Source organism: Artibeus jamaicensis, unplaced genomic scaffold, assembly GCF_021234435.1.
Source record: "Artibeus jamaicensis isolate MK-2021 breed Jamaican fruit bat unplaced genomic scaffold, CSHL_Jam_final contig_519, whole genome shotgun sequence".
Classification (NCBI taxonomy): Eukaryota; Metazoa; Chordata; class Mammalia; order Chiroptera; family Phyllostomidae; genus Artibeus; species Artibeus jamaicensis.
The window spans coordinates 30,764,115-30,779,320 of NW_026521871.1; the positions used below are offsets into that span (position 1 = coordinate 30,764,115).

At 35.9% G+C, this 15,206-nt stretch overlaps 1 protein-coding gene and 1 pseudogene across 7 annotated transcripts in view; both read right to left on the bottom strand.

The window, feature by feature from the left end:
* Positions 1 to 15,206, bottom strand: part of ATP2C1 (ATPase secretory pathway Ca2+ transporting 1) — a 124,774-nt gene that overhangs the window by 32,286 nt on the left and 77,282 nt on the right. For all 7 annotated transcript variants that reach the window (XM_037143904.2, XM_037143910.2, XM_037143905.2 and 4 more), the window contains 4 exons: positions 11,697 to 11,852; positions 10,438 to 10,506; positions 9,390 to 9,465; positions 6,886 to 6,952 (listed from right to left, as the gene is read on the bottom strand). In XM_037143904.2, coding sequence (XP_036999799.1) covers positions 6,886 to 6,952; positions 9,390 to 9,465; positions 10,438 to 10,506; positions 11,697 to 11,852 — 368 coding nt within the window. The remainder of the gene's footprint in view (positions 1 to 6,885; positions 6,953 to 9,389; positions 9,466 to 10,437; positions 10,507 to 11,696; positions 11,853 to 15,206) is intronic.
* On the bottom strand, positions 11,003 to 11,100 carry LOC119048429 (uncharacterized; annotated as a pseudogene).

Here is a 15,206-nt window from a genome sequence, read left to right on the forward strand (position 1 = left end):
ACTAACTTTCAGGTTAAGCAGTAAATAATATAGGTTCTGACATCAAAGTGCTTAGTTGTACTGCTAGCTCCACTGATTTTTACCTGTGTGACCCTGAACTATTATTACTCCATCTCTGCAGTTTAAGTTTCCTCATCTACAGAGACAGATGACAGTAACAGATGTTCAGACAAAACCTGTACATGAATGCTCACAGCAGCACTATACACAACAGCCAGAAAGCTTGGAAACAGGCCAAACACCCATCAACTGATAAATGGGAAATTGTGGTATAGCCATACAATGAAATATTGCTCATCCACACAATGAAGTATTATGCAGTCATAAAAAGGAATGAAGTACTGATATATACTCAAAATGGATGAACCCTGAAAACCTTTAGAATTGATTTCTTCAAAGCTACTCAGTATTAGCTTTATATAATAAATTTACATAATACATTTTCTAGAATATTTTAAGGGTATCTAAATATCAACCCATATAGCTGTTAATCAGTATTTTACTTCCTCAATAATAAAATGCAAATGAGAAATTCAACAAATTGGATTCATAAATTTATAAAAGTTTCATAGCATACATAAGGGGTACTGGATGGAAGGTGAAGGGATTAGCCAAAGAACAAATATGCATAAACCACAGACACGGACATTAGTGTGATGATGGCCATGGAGCGTGGAGGGGGAGAAGGGTTGGTGGAGCTGGCCAAAGGGAGGAAAATGAGAATGTCTGTAATAGTGCCAACAATATTAAAAAAAACAAAAACATGACATTAAATCAAAGAATGCAGACACACAAAAGGACACGACTCTATTTATATGAAATATCAAGAAATCAGCAAACCACAGAGCCACAGACGAGTTCAGTGGTTGCCAAGAACTAGAGAGACAGAAGAAGGAGGACTGATTGCTCAATGAACGCAGGCTTTTCTTTGGGTGTGATGAAAAAGTTCTGACACTAGACAGTGGTGATGGTTATAAATCTGAATATAGTTAACTGCATTGTATGTAATTTTTAAATAGTACATTTTAGGGTATGTGTATTTTATCATAAAAAACGGATTATTTCATTGTTTCCCTTGTGACATAAAAGAGAATTAAATTTATATTCTTATCCCATTTCAAGTATTATCTCTTGACTCCACTATAGATAAGGGCATAAACATTTCTATTCTTCATTCTAACAATGTTCCCCTCATGTTTCTACTTCCCAATTTCTATACATACTTTTTTTGCATGATCTAACTTCATATTATTAGCATTCTGTTCTATGATATATTTAACTTTTTCAGGTTTATTTATAGGTTGATTCTAAAATTGAAAGCCAATACATAACATTTATGATATTACTGCCTAAACAGAGTTCATTAAAGAGTCAAGAAATATGTGCTATCATTAATACTTCCTTCTCACTTCTGAACTACTCTAAGTTCAAAGACAACCTTATGCTTTCATTAACCCTCACTGTATCAGGAACACCAGGCATCATCGTTTACAATCTAGATCCAATGGACCTTGTCATGCTTTTATAGTTAAGCCATTTTATAGTTGATTGCAGAGGAATAAAGTGAACTTAAAATTTTCACTTGTATTTTAACTATGCCCCTCAATTTCAAAGTATATATGTATCTGAAGTGAGAAATCTCCTTTGGATGCCACTAATTGCTCATTAGCTGTCATGAATGACCCTGGAAAGTATCCTTATAAGTAGTGATTTCAAAATCAAAAATATTTCTAACAGGTGATAGGCTTATCAATCAACTGTTTCCTCTGTTTGCATTTATTTCTTCAAATGCAACACTTCTGAAAATGCCGATGGTTCATAACTTTGTTGAAGAGAGGTAGTCATCTTCTTTGTAACATTAACTGCTAAACATTTTCATTTTTACATTTATAAACACTAACTACAATGGTGAATCAAATGAAGTATTTTATTTCTATTTCTTTTTTATTGCCTTTACATTCATACCAGCCTTGAACATTCCTCCCAAATGTTGGTAAATAAATATAAAAGATGAAAGGATACTGTCATACATCCTTATCCTTTTAGCAAAAAGGGGTGGTCCGGGTTCTTGCTGGAAAACACTGCATGATGAATTCCTTGTTGTATAATGACTAACAGGAAGAGAATAGCTGTCCTTACTTTTTTTCTTAAAAATAAACTATTCACTCATTAGTTCAGAAGTTTGAGAAGATCTAGATTAGCTACACCTAAGGACTCAGTGTTGAAATTTCACTTTATATGGTTCAATTTCAACCTCATCATTAGAGCCTACAGTTGTTGTCTCCATGCATTTATCTTCTGGTTTATTTAATAATTGTGAAAATAATCCTGTCAATTATGCTTTGCAATTATGGTAAGAAAATAAAATATGCTGAATTCTTAACTTTGTTTAATAAATGGGGAAAAAAGTACAAAAGACTGTATCTTTGGGCTCCTTTTATACTGTCTTACAGATGATGTAATACTTTGGACATCATAATAAGCAAATCAAAGGATAACAGACTATCCTTTATTTATTATTACATCAACTTATAAGCAATCCCATCATTATTCTGCTTGCTTATTAATGTTTCACTCATTTTTAGCACAGCTGGAAATAACTTAAAATAATTGCTAGGATAAAGAAATAACAGAATGTTTTAAGACATAGGTAAAATATGGCCACTAAAATCCTATATATATAACACATCTCAGATGTATGAACCTATATGGTAATTGCAAAATAGACTTTTATTCAATTAAAATTTTTTAAAATGTTTGTGTTTTGGAAGAACTGGAGTAAAAATAGCAATCACTATTTGCCAACTCACAAATATTTAAAACTGCTCAAAAAATACATCCAGGAAGTTCCAAATGAGTCAAGTAGATAATATGCCAACAGTTAATATTTCAAATTCATGCCCTATTTTAAATTTAATTTGTATTTACACCAAGGCTTTTTTAATACAGACTTAAGCCAAGATTTTCAAATTCAATTTCTGCCACTTTGGAAAAAAAAGGACTCCTTCACCATATCACAATTATCTTTTAACTTCTTATTCATCCTATGTATTCCTTGTAATCCATTCATTTTTGCTGCTCCACTGACTTTTGTTCTAATTCTTGAATTATTACTTCCTACATTTATTTTCCTTAGAGGCCAAGGTGAGCTCCACTCTTACTTGCATCATTATTTCCATTTCTTCCACCCTTGTTTTGCTTGAATTCATGCAAGGATAAGCATGGGATAAATTTTCTAATTACCTATCTGTTTGTAAAGAACTGTACTGATACTTTAGCCAGGCTTTGGTTTATGGACTTAAAATCATCTGCTCCCATACTAACATAGTACTGCCCCTAAATCTTCTAATATAATCCAATGTTGCTATGGATGAAGGATTAATAAAATCCTTTTCCTCTTCTGTAGTTGACTAAATCTCTAACTCTGTTCCCCCAGTAATCCAATAAAGGTCGAATGTCAATTATAATGCTAGAGCAACACTGCTTATGATAAAGGGATCTCCTGATTGATGAACTGTCTATAGACTCGAAGAACTATAACTATTTTACAGGAAGCCATAGCTTTGGGATTCCTGAGTGTAGTGACACATGACTAATAAGACATGTTTCTTGCAGGCACCCTAGAAAGTGTAAGTTTCCAGAGATGCTGGCTCCTGCAGAAAATGAAGCATTTTAGCCCTAGGTAGTTCACTGCACTCACAGGTCATCTCAACTCCCTGTACTGAAGATGAACTGCTGCATAAACTGTTGCAAGGGCTCTCTCAGCAGAGGGATGCCTGAGGCTGCCCTGCTGCATTCAGGGCACAGGTACCAGATGAGACCTATGACAGTCTGTGAGTTGAAATGTTTAGCTGAACCTGAAAACACCTCATGATGGGAACTGCAGTTGCTAATTAGAAGTCCAATACTCATCTAGTTAGCCTTCCTTTGTAGATGACTTTATTTTTCTTTAGTTTCACAAGGATGTATCTAGGTTGGAGTTTTCTTAATCCTGCTTGGCGATCGGAGAACCCATTCAAAGTGTAAAGATTCATGTCTCACTTCAGATTGAGAAAATATTAATGTATTATTTCTTATATAATTTCTTCTTACCCCTTTTTGAAACTCCTATTAGATATGATAGTTGCTGAATTATTCTCTTTGACACTTGTATCATTCTCTGTTTTGAACTTTTTACTCTATTTTTTAGGAGACCTCGTCAACTGTACATTATAGCCCTTAAATTAAAATTTTAATTTCAGCAATCGTAATCTTAATTTCTAAAACCCCTTTTCTTTTGTTCTATATTGTTTTCTACAGCAATCTATCACGAATGCAGTTTCTACATAAATCTGTGAAAATAAAAATGCTGTTTACTTTTTATTGTTTTCTTGAATTTTTTCATTTTTTTCCTACTAAAATTGATTATTCAGTTTCTATATTGTGGTCTTTCTCTTTGCATGCTGCTAGCTTTTGGTTTCACTGATCCTGAAACTATTTACATAGAAAAATGCTGTAATGGAGGACTTCTGGCCAAGATGGAGGCATAGGTATAGATACTAGGCCTCCTCACACAACCAAAAGGACAACAACAAATGTAAGAACAAAAACCAACCAGAACTGCCAGAAAATCAAACTGTATGGAAGTCTGACAACCAGAGAGTTAAAGAAGAAACATTCATCCAGACTAGTAGAAGGGATAGAGATGGACAGCCAGGCTGGGAGGACTCAGCAAGGGAGCAGCTAGAGAACCTGGGTGGGCAAGGCAGCAGCTTGCAGACTGGGCATCCCATATTTGGTGTGGATAAACCAGAAGGAACAACCAGGGAGCGAGAGAGACTGCACACAACGCAGGGTGCCAGCGAGGGGAAATAGAGCCTCAAAACCTCTAACTGAAAATACCTGTGGGGGTTGATGCCGCAGCAGGAGAAACTCCCAGCCTCACAGGATGGTTTATTGGAGAAACCCGCAGGGTCCTAGAACGTAGACAAGCCTACCCACCACGGAATCAGCACCAGAAGGGCCCAATTTGATTGTGGATAGTGGGGGAAGTGACTGAAAACCAGCCTACAGCCAAGGAAATGGCAGTGCTCCCTCTTGAGCCCCTCCCCCACATACAGCATCACAAGCCAGCAATGTGGGTTGCCCCAACCTGGTGAACACCTAAGGCTCTACTCCTTATTACATAACAGGCATGCTAAGACAAAAAAAAAAAAAAAAATTGCCCAAATGAAAAAACAGATCAGAGTTCCAGAAAAAATACAACTAAGCAATGAGGAGATAGCCAGACTATCAGATCACAGTTCAAAACACTGGCTATCAGGATGCTCCAAGGATTCACTGGGTACTTCAACAGCATAAAAAAGACCCAGGCAGCAATGAAGGTTGCATCATGTGAAATAAAGAAAAATCTATAGGGAACCAACAAAAATGGGAAAGAAACCAGGACTCAAATTTAACAGTTTGGAGCAGAAGGAAGAAAGAAACATTCTACCACAACAAAATGAAGAAACAAGAATTCAAAAACAAAAAAATGAGGAGAGGCTTAGAAACCTCCAGGACATCTTTAAATGTTCCAACATCCAAATCATAGGGGTGCCAGTAGGAGAAGAGGAAGAACAAGAAATTGAAAACTTATTTGAGAAAATAATGAAGGACAACTTCCCCAATCTGGCAGAAAAAAAAAAAAGATACACTTCCAGGAAGCTCAGAGACTCCCAAAGAAGTTGGACCCAAGGAAGAACACACCAAGGCACATCAGAATTACCTTACCTAAGATTAAAGATAAGGAGAGAATCTTAAAAACAGCAAGAGAAAAGGAGAGAGTTACCTACAAAGGAGTTCCCACTAGACTATCAGCTGATTTCTCAAAAGAAACCTTACAGGTAAGAAGAGGCTGGAAAGAAGTATTCCAAGTCATGAAAGGCAAAGACCTACAACCAAGACTGCTCTATTCAGCAAAGCTATCATTTAGAAAAGAAGGGCAGATAAAGTGCTTCCCAGATAAGATCAAGTTAAAGGAGTTCACCATCACCAAACCCTTATTATATGAAATGTTAAAGGGACTTATCTAAGAAAATGATAACAGTAAAATGACAACAAACTCACAGCTATTAACAACTGAACTCCTACCCACTCCCCCCGCCAAAAAAAGCAAACAAGTGGAATAGGAACAGAATCACAGAAATGGAGATCACATGGAAGGTTATCAGTGGGGGAGTGGGACACAGAGGGGTGAGAGGTACAGAGAATAAGTAACGTAAATGGTAGATAGAAAACAGACAGGGGGAGGTGAGAGGGGAGGGGATTTCGGGGGAAAAGGGAAAGAGTTTACAAGAAAAGTATAAAGGACACATGGACAAAAACTAAGGCGGGTGGAAATGGGAGGGAGGTGGGGATCACTATGGGGGTGGGCTGGGATGGGAGTAAAAGACAGAAATCTGTACTTGAACAACCATTAAAATAAATACATTTTTTAAAAAGAAAAAGAAAGAAAAGAATAGTATAGGAAATGTAAAGTCAAAGAACTTATATGTATGACACATGGACATGAAGTAAAGGGAGGAAATGCGGGTGGGAGTAGGTGGTATGCAGGGCAGAGGGGAATAAAGAGGGGAGAAACGGGACGACTGTAATAGCATAATCAAGAAAATATATTTTCAAAAGTGCAGTAATGGGTTGATAATACCAGATACCTAGTATGGGTTTTCTCCACTGTCATATATGTTGGTTTTAATTTTCATAGAGTTCATTTCAATATATGAATTCTGAACTATTTTAGTAGAGATATTATACCCTATGTACTCATATAAAACCTTAACAATGGAATATAAACTATGCCTATCAGAGAATTGAACACATCAAGAGACTTCCATTTATTTTTTTTAAAAAAGCATTAGAACTCACCTCACACTAATAGTAAACATTTCCAGGATATCTTTTCCTAGTAGCCAGCCAACCAGCATGATGATACCTGGAACAGAATCAAACAGTTATTTTTATTTTTTACATAAAATGACTTAGGCATAGTAGTGATAGAATAACCAGCTGAGGGGCAGCAAAATATTCCTTAATTTTGAAGAAAAAGTGTACCAGGAAATGACTACCAGATTTTGGAAAAAACCATTACACAAGAGAGAGTCAAGTTAATGCTGCGATGCGCACATGTGCACACACACACACACACACACACACACACACACATTTTACCTTCTGTTGCCACTGCTGCTACCCATCCCTTCAAACAGTATCTGAGAGCTCCCACATGAGAAAACAACACCAGTACTTTCATACAATAGGGAGAAAAAAGGCCACGTAAGACATGTAAGTCTTACATTTATTATCAGCTTTACAAAAATAAACCCTGGAACTTTACTTCTCATAACTCAATATCCAGACATTACACATTTTGTACTACAAAGAATTACTTAGGGCTTGGCTCAAAGAGGGATCGATCTTACCTAAGACATCTAAAACTGCATTAATATTTAAAAATTACTACTTTTATAGCATTTAAAAATAAAAAAGCCAACTAACATAAATGAAACAACTGATTCTATATTCTCTGCTTTAACCTTTGTCTTTGAAAAACAAGGGTGCACAGGGTACACTACTGGTTTTATGAGGAAAAAACAATATAATCAGTTTTAATAAAGTGACTTCAAGATTGGACTCTAGATCAATATAAACATTTAAACAAGTTGCTTCATCTTTCTGTAACTACAAAACAATGATATAGGTCATGACCTTCTAAGATCCTATCCCAAATACTTTCCTAACAAAAGAAATTATATTCCATGTATTAATACCATGGGTCAGCAAACTACAATCTATGGGACTCCTGCATGTTTTTTATAAGTAAAGTTTATTGGCATAGCTACATCCATTTGTTTTGTATCGGCTATGGTTGCTTTTGTGCTGATGGCAGAGCTGAGTATTCCCAACACAGACTCGATGGACCTAAGCCTATGGACCTAAAAAATATTTACTATCTGCCACTCTTCCAAGAGAAGTCTACTTACTAATCCCTGATTTTGATCTTGACTCTTACCCTAATTCCATATACTATCTTAAAAAGAAAAATGTCTAATGTTATTATATTAAAACCAAGTAATCATAAAGTTAAAAAGACTTTTCTCCCTAAGTGTGAAGTTGCTTCACGATACCACATTAATATAAACTGGAAGATTTAATTCGCTAAATGCTTTTCAATTATCAAATTTACTATAAATCTTCTCAGTAGCAGTAATCAAATGAAGGAATCTTTGAGAACATAAGCAGTTAAACAAGAGGAACAAAATACCTTCCTACTCTCTATGTTTATGATGAAGGCAGATGGAGTAATACTAATATTTAAGAAACTCACTGAATACATACAGTAGAAATGCTGCTTTAAAAATTCATTATTAATTTAAAACATTAAGCTAGCAAGAATGATTAAAATAATTATCATGTAAGAATTAAAGGAGAAATTTCAAAACTAATACAATTGTTTAATAGATTAGCAGGTAACAAAACTGCACCAAAACACATTTAACAAAGTGTTCGGTTACTCTAATAATGAATTCTGAAATAAAATAAAGAGAAGTCTTTTATTCACCTGGTAAGTTAATGATAACACTATAAATACCAGGGGAACATTTTGTAAAGTATATGATTGTCTAACCACTATGATATAAACCCAAAACTAATATAAAATATTATTAAATGTAAACTGTAATTTTAAAATGTTAAAAAATAAACATCTAAAAAAAAGTTAATGATAACCAAGATGGCAAGGATGCTAAGAAAGAGACACTTTTTCCCTGCTGATGAAGGGTAATATTTGGCAATACAAAACAAAAGCCTTTAAAAACATGACAAAAATTTTAGAATTACATGGATACTATCTGACCCAATAATTTTACTTTTAAGAATTTATCCTAACAAAATGAGAGGTGTTTACAATAAATATCTGCACTACAGAATCAGACATTATTAAAACTCAAAAAACCTAGAGAAATATCTAATAGAAGTCTGATGTATGTTTTAGATGAGCATCTACTTAATGGCAAGATGTTTATGATAGGATATGCGAAATAAAAAAGAAAAGCAGTCCATAAAACAATATAATCACATTTTGTTGCAGATAAAAAATAACATGTCTATAGATAGGCCCTTTTATTATACGAATTAAACAGAGTTCTGATTTATCTTTGTAGAAAAGAACAGCTGAAGATTAGTTTTCTAACTTTAAAAAAAGCAGTAATAAAGCCAAAATTGAGTTCATTAATTAAATAAATGTATGTATGTATGTATGTATGTATGTATGTATATATGCATGTAAATTCCCTCCTTTATACTTAAAACCAACCAAACAAAAAAACAATCTAAGTAAATATATGAGATATACATACTCACTCTTCTCTTACCTATTATACCGAAGGAGTAAAAGGAAAGTTGTTTTCCTAAGAGGTCCATGCTCTTCTGCAGAGGGGTTTTTGGCGCCTTGACAAATTAGAGAAGACTGTCACCATGATTAACTAAATTTAGTAAGATATACTAGGTGCCAGGGACTATGCTAAGTGCTTGACAGACCCATGCCGGTGCTTAACACATCCATGGCACACACAACTCTCTGTTAAGGTACATATTAGCCCCTTCACTGAGGAAACTGAGGCTTACACTTTAAAAAATCTGTTTATCTGAAAAGGTCCATGCTTTCTATGCCTCACTTTGAGAAAAAAACCTGTTCTGATCAGTTTCTCCAGGACTTCATTACCATCAGCTGCCCCTCACTTTTCCCATCTTTCTCCTTTCAGTATCCACAAACAGGTATATAACCCAAGTCCTTTTATCCTGTTGGCTCTCTGGTCTGCTAACACCCTTCCCTAAGGTCTCTTCACAGGCAGACTTCTTAGAATGGTTTATACACTGCATGATGTATACTGAGTTCAGCAGGTCATCTGAGAATCTAGGAGATTTAGGGGAAATAATGATATTTATAGGATGCAACTTCTTCTTTATATATAAGAAAATAAATGAGAAAATAATCTTCAAAAATCCTTAAATAAGAGTATCTTCTAGATTATTTTACTTTGTAATCTTTTTCCCCATTACTTAGAATTATACAAAGTTGGGAATTTTGGTAGAAAACATGTTCTGAGGAACAAATATACTATTTAATAATCTTTAAAATTAACAAAATAAATCTAATATTTCTAAAAGAATTAGCCCTATAAATAAGCTATAAGTATTTGTATCCCATAAAAAATCAGTATCAAAATGTTTTAGAATATTAACAATGCCAATTCAAGCCCTTCCAATTAGACTTTCCAATGCTTTTAAGCATAAACAACTGAGTGATATTCTGAATAAAATTTTTTTGTCAGTAGCACATAATCTACCAATATTCTCTTTTACTCTACTGCAAGAAAGAATGTCAGATTTGAAATTAATGCAAATTAACAAAGTACTCACTTCTTCTGCTTGCATCATTTTAAAAACCTCTCCAAATTCAGAATTTTCTCCTGTTCCAATGACAATACCCTAAAAGGAAAAACAGGAAAATATATTTATATTCAGATGGGATCAACCTTCTCCATTTAAAAAAACACAAAACTCTGCCCTGGCTGGTGTAGCTCTGTGGATTGAGTGCCAGTCTGCAAACTAAAAGGTCACTAATTTAATTCCTTGTCAGGGCACATGCTTGGCTTGCAGGCCAGGTCCCCAGCTGGGGGTGAGGAAGAGGCAACCAATTGATGTTTCTCTCATACACAGATACTCCCCCCAGCTGGGGGTGAGGAAGAGGCAACCAATTGATGTTTCTCTCATACACAGATACTCCTCTCCCTCTTTCTGCCTCCCCTCTCTCTAAAAATAAATAAATAAAATCTTTTTTTAAAAAAGAAAATAAAATGCTATCAAAAAAAGGGGGGGAAAAAAAAACCTCTTCATTCCATTTCTCCAAAGCCTTGCCTATAATTAAGTTATCTGACATACTTTTATCAAGTTTCACTTAGTAAAGTTACACTTTTTTCCCTTTCAAAATATGGAACGCTTCATAAATTTCATGTTATCCTCCCACAGGGTCCATGCTAATCTTCTCTGTATAATTTTAATTTCTATTATACAAGTATGTGCTGTCAAAGCAAGCACAAGTTTATTTACACTTTGTTGTTACTAAAGATCATTAGTACTTAGATCTTGTGATACAAACCTTAAAAACAAACATTTCATTAAATTCACTTTTGACTCAATTCGGAAGTCCAGTTTTTGTTTATATTAGTATTTCTGAAAAATGAATCTTATACTCATTAGAGACATTTAATGTAGAGTATCTTTGTCCCCAAAATACTACTTATTGCTGTCTTTTATATATGTGAAATATTAGAATGCAGAAACAAAATATTTGTATCAATCACATATGAATGATATGTAGTCAGAATATTACAGCCAGAACCATATGACTAATTTCAAACTTAGTAATGAACATATTCATAAGCCACTATTTCTATAAAAAAAAATGAAAGAAAACAGGTATTGAGAATTATGCCTTTAAAGGATACATTATCCGGTAAATGGCAGAACTGCAGACAAATATACAGTAGAGAAATAGCTTCTTCTCAGCTTTACCAATACTTGCCAAGGATTAAGTCTCCATAAAATTAGCAAAAAAGAACTGAGAAAAATGGCTGAAAACAAAGGATCTGCTATTTTCAGAACAACAGACAAAATACCTTTGCTTTGCCACATCTGACCAGTGTTCCCATGAAGGCAATGTTACTTCTTGATGCAAGGTCTCCATTAGTTGCAGCCAGTTGAGGGGCTGTCACCTTGGAACAAGGTGTTGTTTCTCCTGTCAAGCTGGACTCATCAATGGAAAGGTCCACAGCCTTGGGGAATGTAAAGCATTTCATTACATTCAAATATGAAGACTCTCTGTGCTACATTTAACATCAACCGAGTTTTGTAACCATCATTTCTTCCTTAAACATCCCCTTGCTATTAATTAACAAAATCTTTTACTCTAAAACAGAAGACCAGAGCAAGCACAACCATATTTAAAAATGAAGTTAAGTCAACAAAATGTGACATGCAAAGTAGAATGCTGTGCCATGAGACGAGACTACCCTAAATCTGAAAATACGACTAGAGAAAAGGAGACCCTAATTGAAACTTAATCTTTCTCTACAGAAAACTTGACTCTCATGATAAAATATTATTTCCTAATTTTGCCATGCCCTAAAATTCTAAAAATGTGTATAGCAAATTAAAACCAACCATAATGGAAAGGGAAATATGAATAAAAGGTATACAAGGTACTGAGAAAGATATCATTACATCATTTGGGGCTCAATTTTCATAAAGTTCTTCCTGTTATACATCCCTATATTGATCTCAAATGTACATTAGCAAGAATCCAAAATGTATATAAACGTAGAAAATTGAACTGTACGGAAGTCCGACAACCATTCAATCAGACCGATAAGAGGAGCGAGTCAGCAACCTACAGAGAAGGATCACCACAGGAAAAGGCAGTGGCTGCCAGAGCCGGGAGCCCAGGCGGTACAGGGCTGACTGCAGTCACACATTCGAACACAGATAAACTAGGCAAAAAACAGGCAGTGAGATAGACTGCGCAACCCAGGGCTCCAGCACCTGGAAATAAAGCCTAAAAGCACCAACTAGAAAGGTGCTGGGAGAAACTCCTAGTCTCAAAGGATAATTCGCAGGAGAGACCCACAGGGCCCTAGAATGTACAGAAGCCCACCCACCTGGGAACCAGCATCAGAAGGGCCCAATTTGCTTGCGGGAAGCAGCAGAGACCGAAATCCGAGCAAGAGCAAGCGCCATTGCTCCCTCTCTGACCCTGCCCCCATATACAGCGTCACAACCCAGCCACTGGGTTGTACCTCCCTGGTGAACACCTAAGGCTCTGCCACTCACCTATAACACCTGACCAAAAAATTATGGCTCAAACAGAAGAACAGATCAAAGCCTCAGAGCCAATACTTTTAAGCGACCAAGAGATAGCCAACCTATGAGATGCACAGTTCAAAACACTGGTGATCAAGATGATCACAGAACTGGTTGAGTTTGGTCACAAATCAGAGGAAAAAATGAAATTACACTAAGTGAAAAGAAGCAAAATGCACAGGGAAACAATAGTGATGGAAAGAAAATTGGGACTCAAATCAATGGAGTGGACCAGGAAGAAGAAAGAAACAACCAAACAGGAAAGAATGAAGAAACAAGAATTCAAAAAAATGAGGAGAGGCCTAGGAACCTCCAGGACATCTTTAAACACTCCAATATCCGAATTATAGGGGTACCAGAAGGAGAAGAGGAACAGCAACAAGTGAAAAACTTACGCGAACAAATAATAAAGGAGAACTTCCCCAATCTGGCAAAGGAAATAGACTTCCAGGAAGTCCAGGAAGCTCAGAGAGTCCCAAAGAAGGTGGACCCAAAGAGGAACACACCAAGGCACATCATCATTACATTAGCCAAGATTCAAATGAAGGAGAGAATTCTAGAAGCAGCAAGAGCTAAGGGGACAGTCGCCTCCAAAGGAGTTCCCATCAGACTGTCAGCTGATTTCTCAAAAGACACCTTCCAAGCAAGAAGGGGCTGGAAAGAAGTATTCCAAGTCAGGAAAGGCAAGGACCTACATCCAAGATTGCTCTATCCAGCAAAGCTTTCATTTAGAATGGAAGGACAGATAAAGTGCTTCTCAGATAAGATTAAATTCAAGGAGTTTATCATCACCAAGCCCTTATTATATGAAATGGTAAAGGGACTTATCTAAGAAAAAGAAGATAAAAAGGCTGAACAGTGAAAGGACAGCTAACTCAGTTATTAAGAACCACACCTAAAACGAAAGCAAACTAAGCAGACACCTAAAACAGGAAGGGAGCCACAAAAACGGAGATCACATGGAGGGTTAGCAACAGGGCAGGGGTGGGAGAAGGTACAGAGAATAAGCAGTATAAATAGTGGGGAGGAAATAGGGGGAGGGCAAGAGTAGTGTGGGAAATGTAGAAGCTAAAGAACTATGACACATAGATATGAACTAAAGGTGGGGAACATGGGCGGGGAGGGGGTGTGCAAGTTGGAGGGGAATAATGGGGGGGAAATGGGACAACTGTAATGGCATAATCAATAAAATATATTATAAAATGCATATGTTACAAATTTTAAATACATAAATGTATATAAGCGATTCCATGTAGACCATGAATATCATATTATCTTCCAACTCTGCACAGAGTTGAATTCTGATAGTTTCACCCCTAATACAACTAAGTATTCACCTACCCAAGCAGGCAAAGAAAAAAATCACCATTTTATGTGGAAAACAATGCAGATGTGGCCTGGCCCTGTTTCTCAAAGTGTGGCCCAGAGAACAAGAGATTCAAGTATGTTAATAGGCATGTGCAATATGATGCATTATTGACAGACAGGGTATTTACAGGCCCTCTAGCTAATTCTGATGCACATTCCAGTTTGCAAATCAATTCAGTAGTGTCTTTCAAATGTCTTTGATCCATTTTACTCCAGAATCTCTTATTCAAGGGTCCTTGGGACACTCTTTGGGAAACTAAGACCTAGCTCACGAGTTTACTCATTTCACAGGTTCACTCACTCACCCAACAAACATTTACTGACTACCCTAACTGTGGACGAAGTACTGGGCCAGATCATGGAAAGGAAAGAAGGAAATGAACCTAGAGCAATTAAATGATTGTGCAGTCTTACCAGGATTATAAGTTAACCTGGTGTTCTCAATCAGGCCTCTTGACTGACGACAGTTCATACTACATACAAAGTACTCTCAACTTTAAATCACATTTTTCTTTTTCTTTGTTGGTGGAGTAGAGGAAAGAGAATCTCATCTTTTTAAATGGGTCATTTTTTATTAGCATAAATACCTTAAACTCTCATGGAAAATAATTATTTAAATTGGTTCATGGATTCCTTCTCTCCATCTATACAATAAAAATATGTTTTAATTCAATCAATGCTAATGATTTCACGTAACAAATATTTATTAATGCTTACAATGAGCCAGGCCCCTGTACTCTCATCTCACACAGTGGCAAACAGCAGTGAAGAAAACAAAGTTCCTGCTCTCTCCTATTATTCTAATGGGAAAAATGACTTGAAAAATAAACAAACAAGAGTTTATAATACAATGCCTGGCAGTGGGGTAAAACAACAAGATAAGGATGAAGAGTGTGACATTC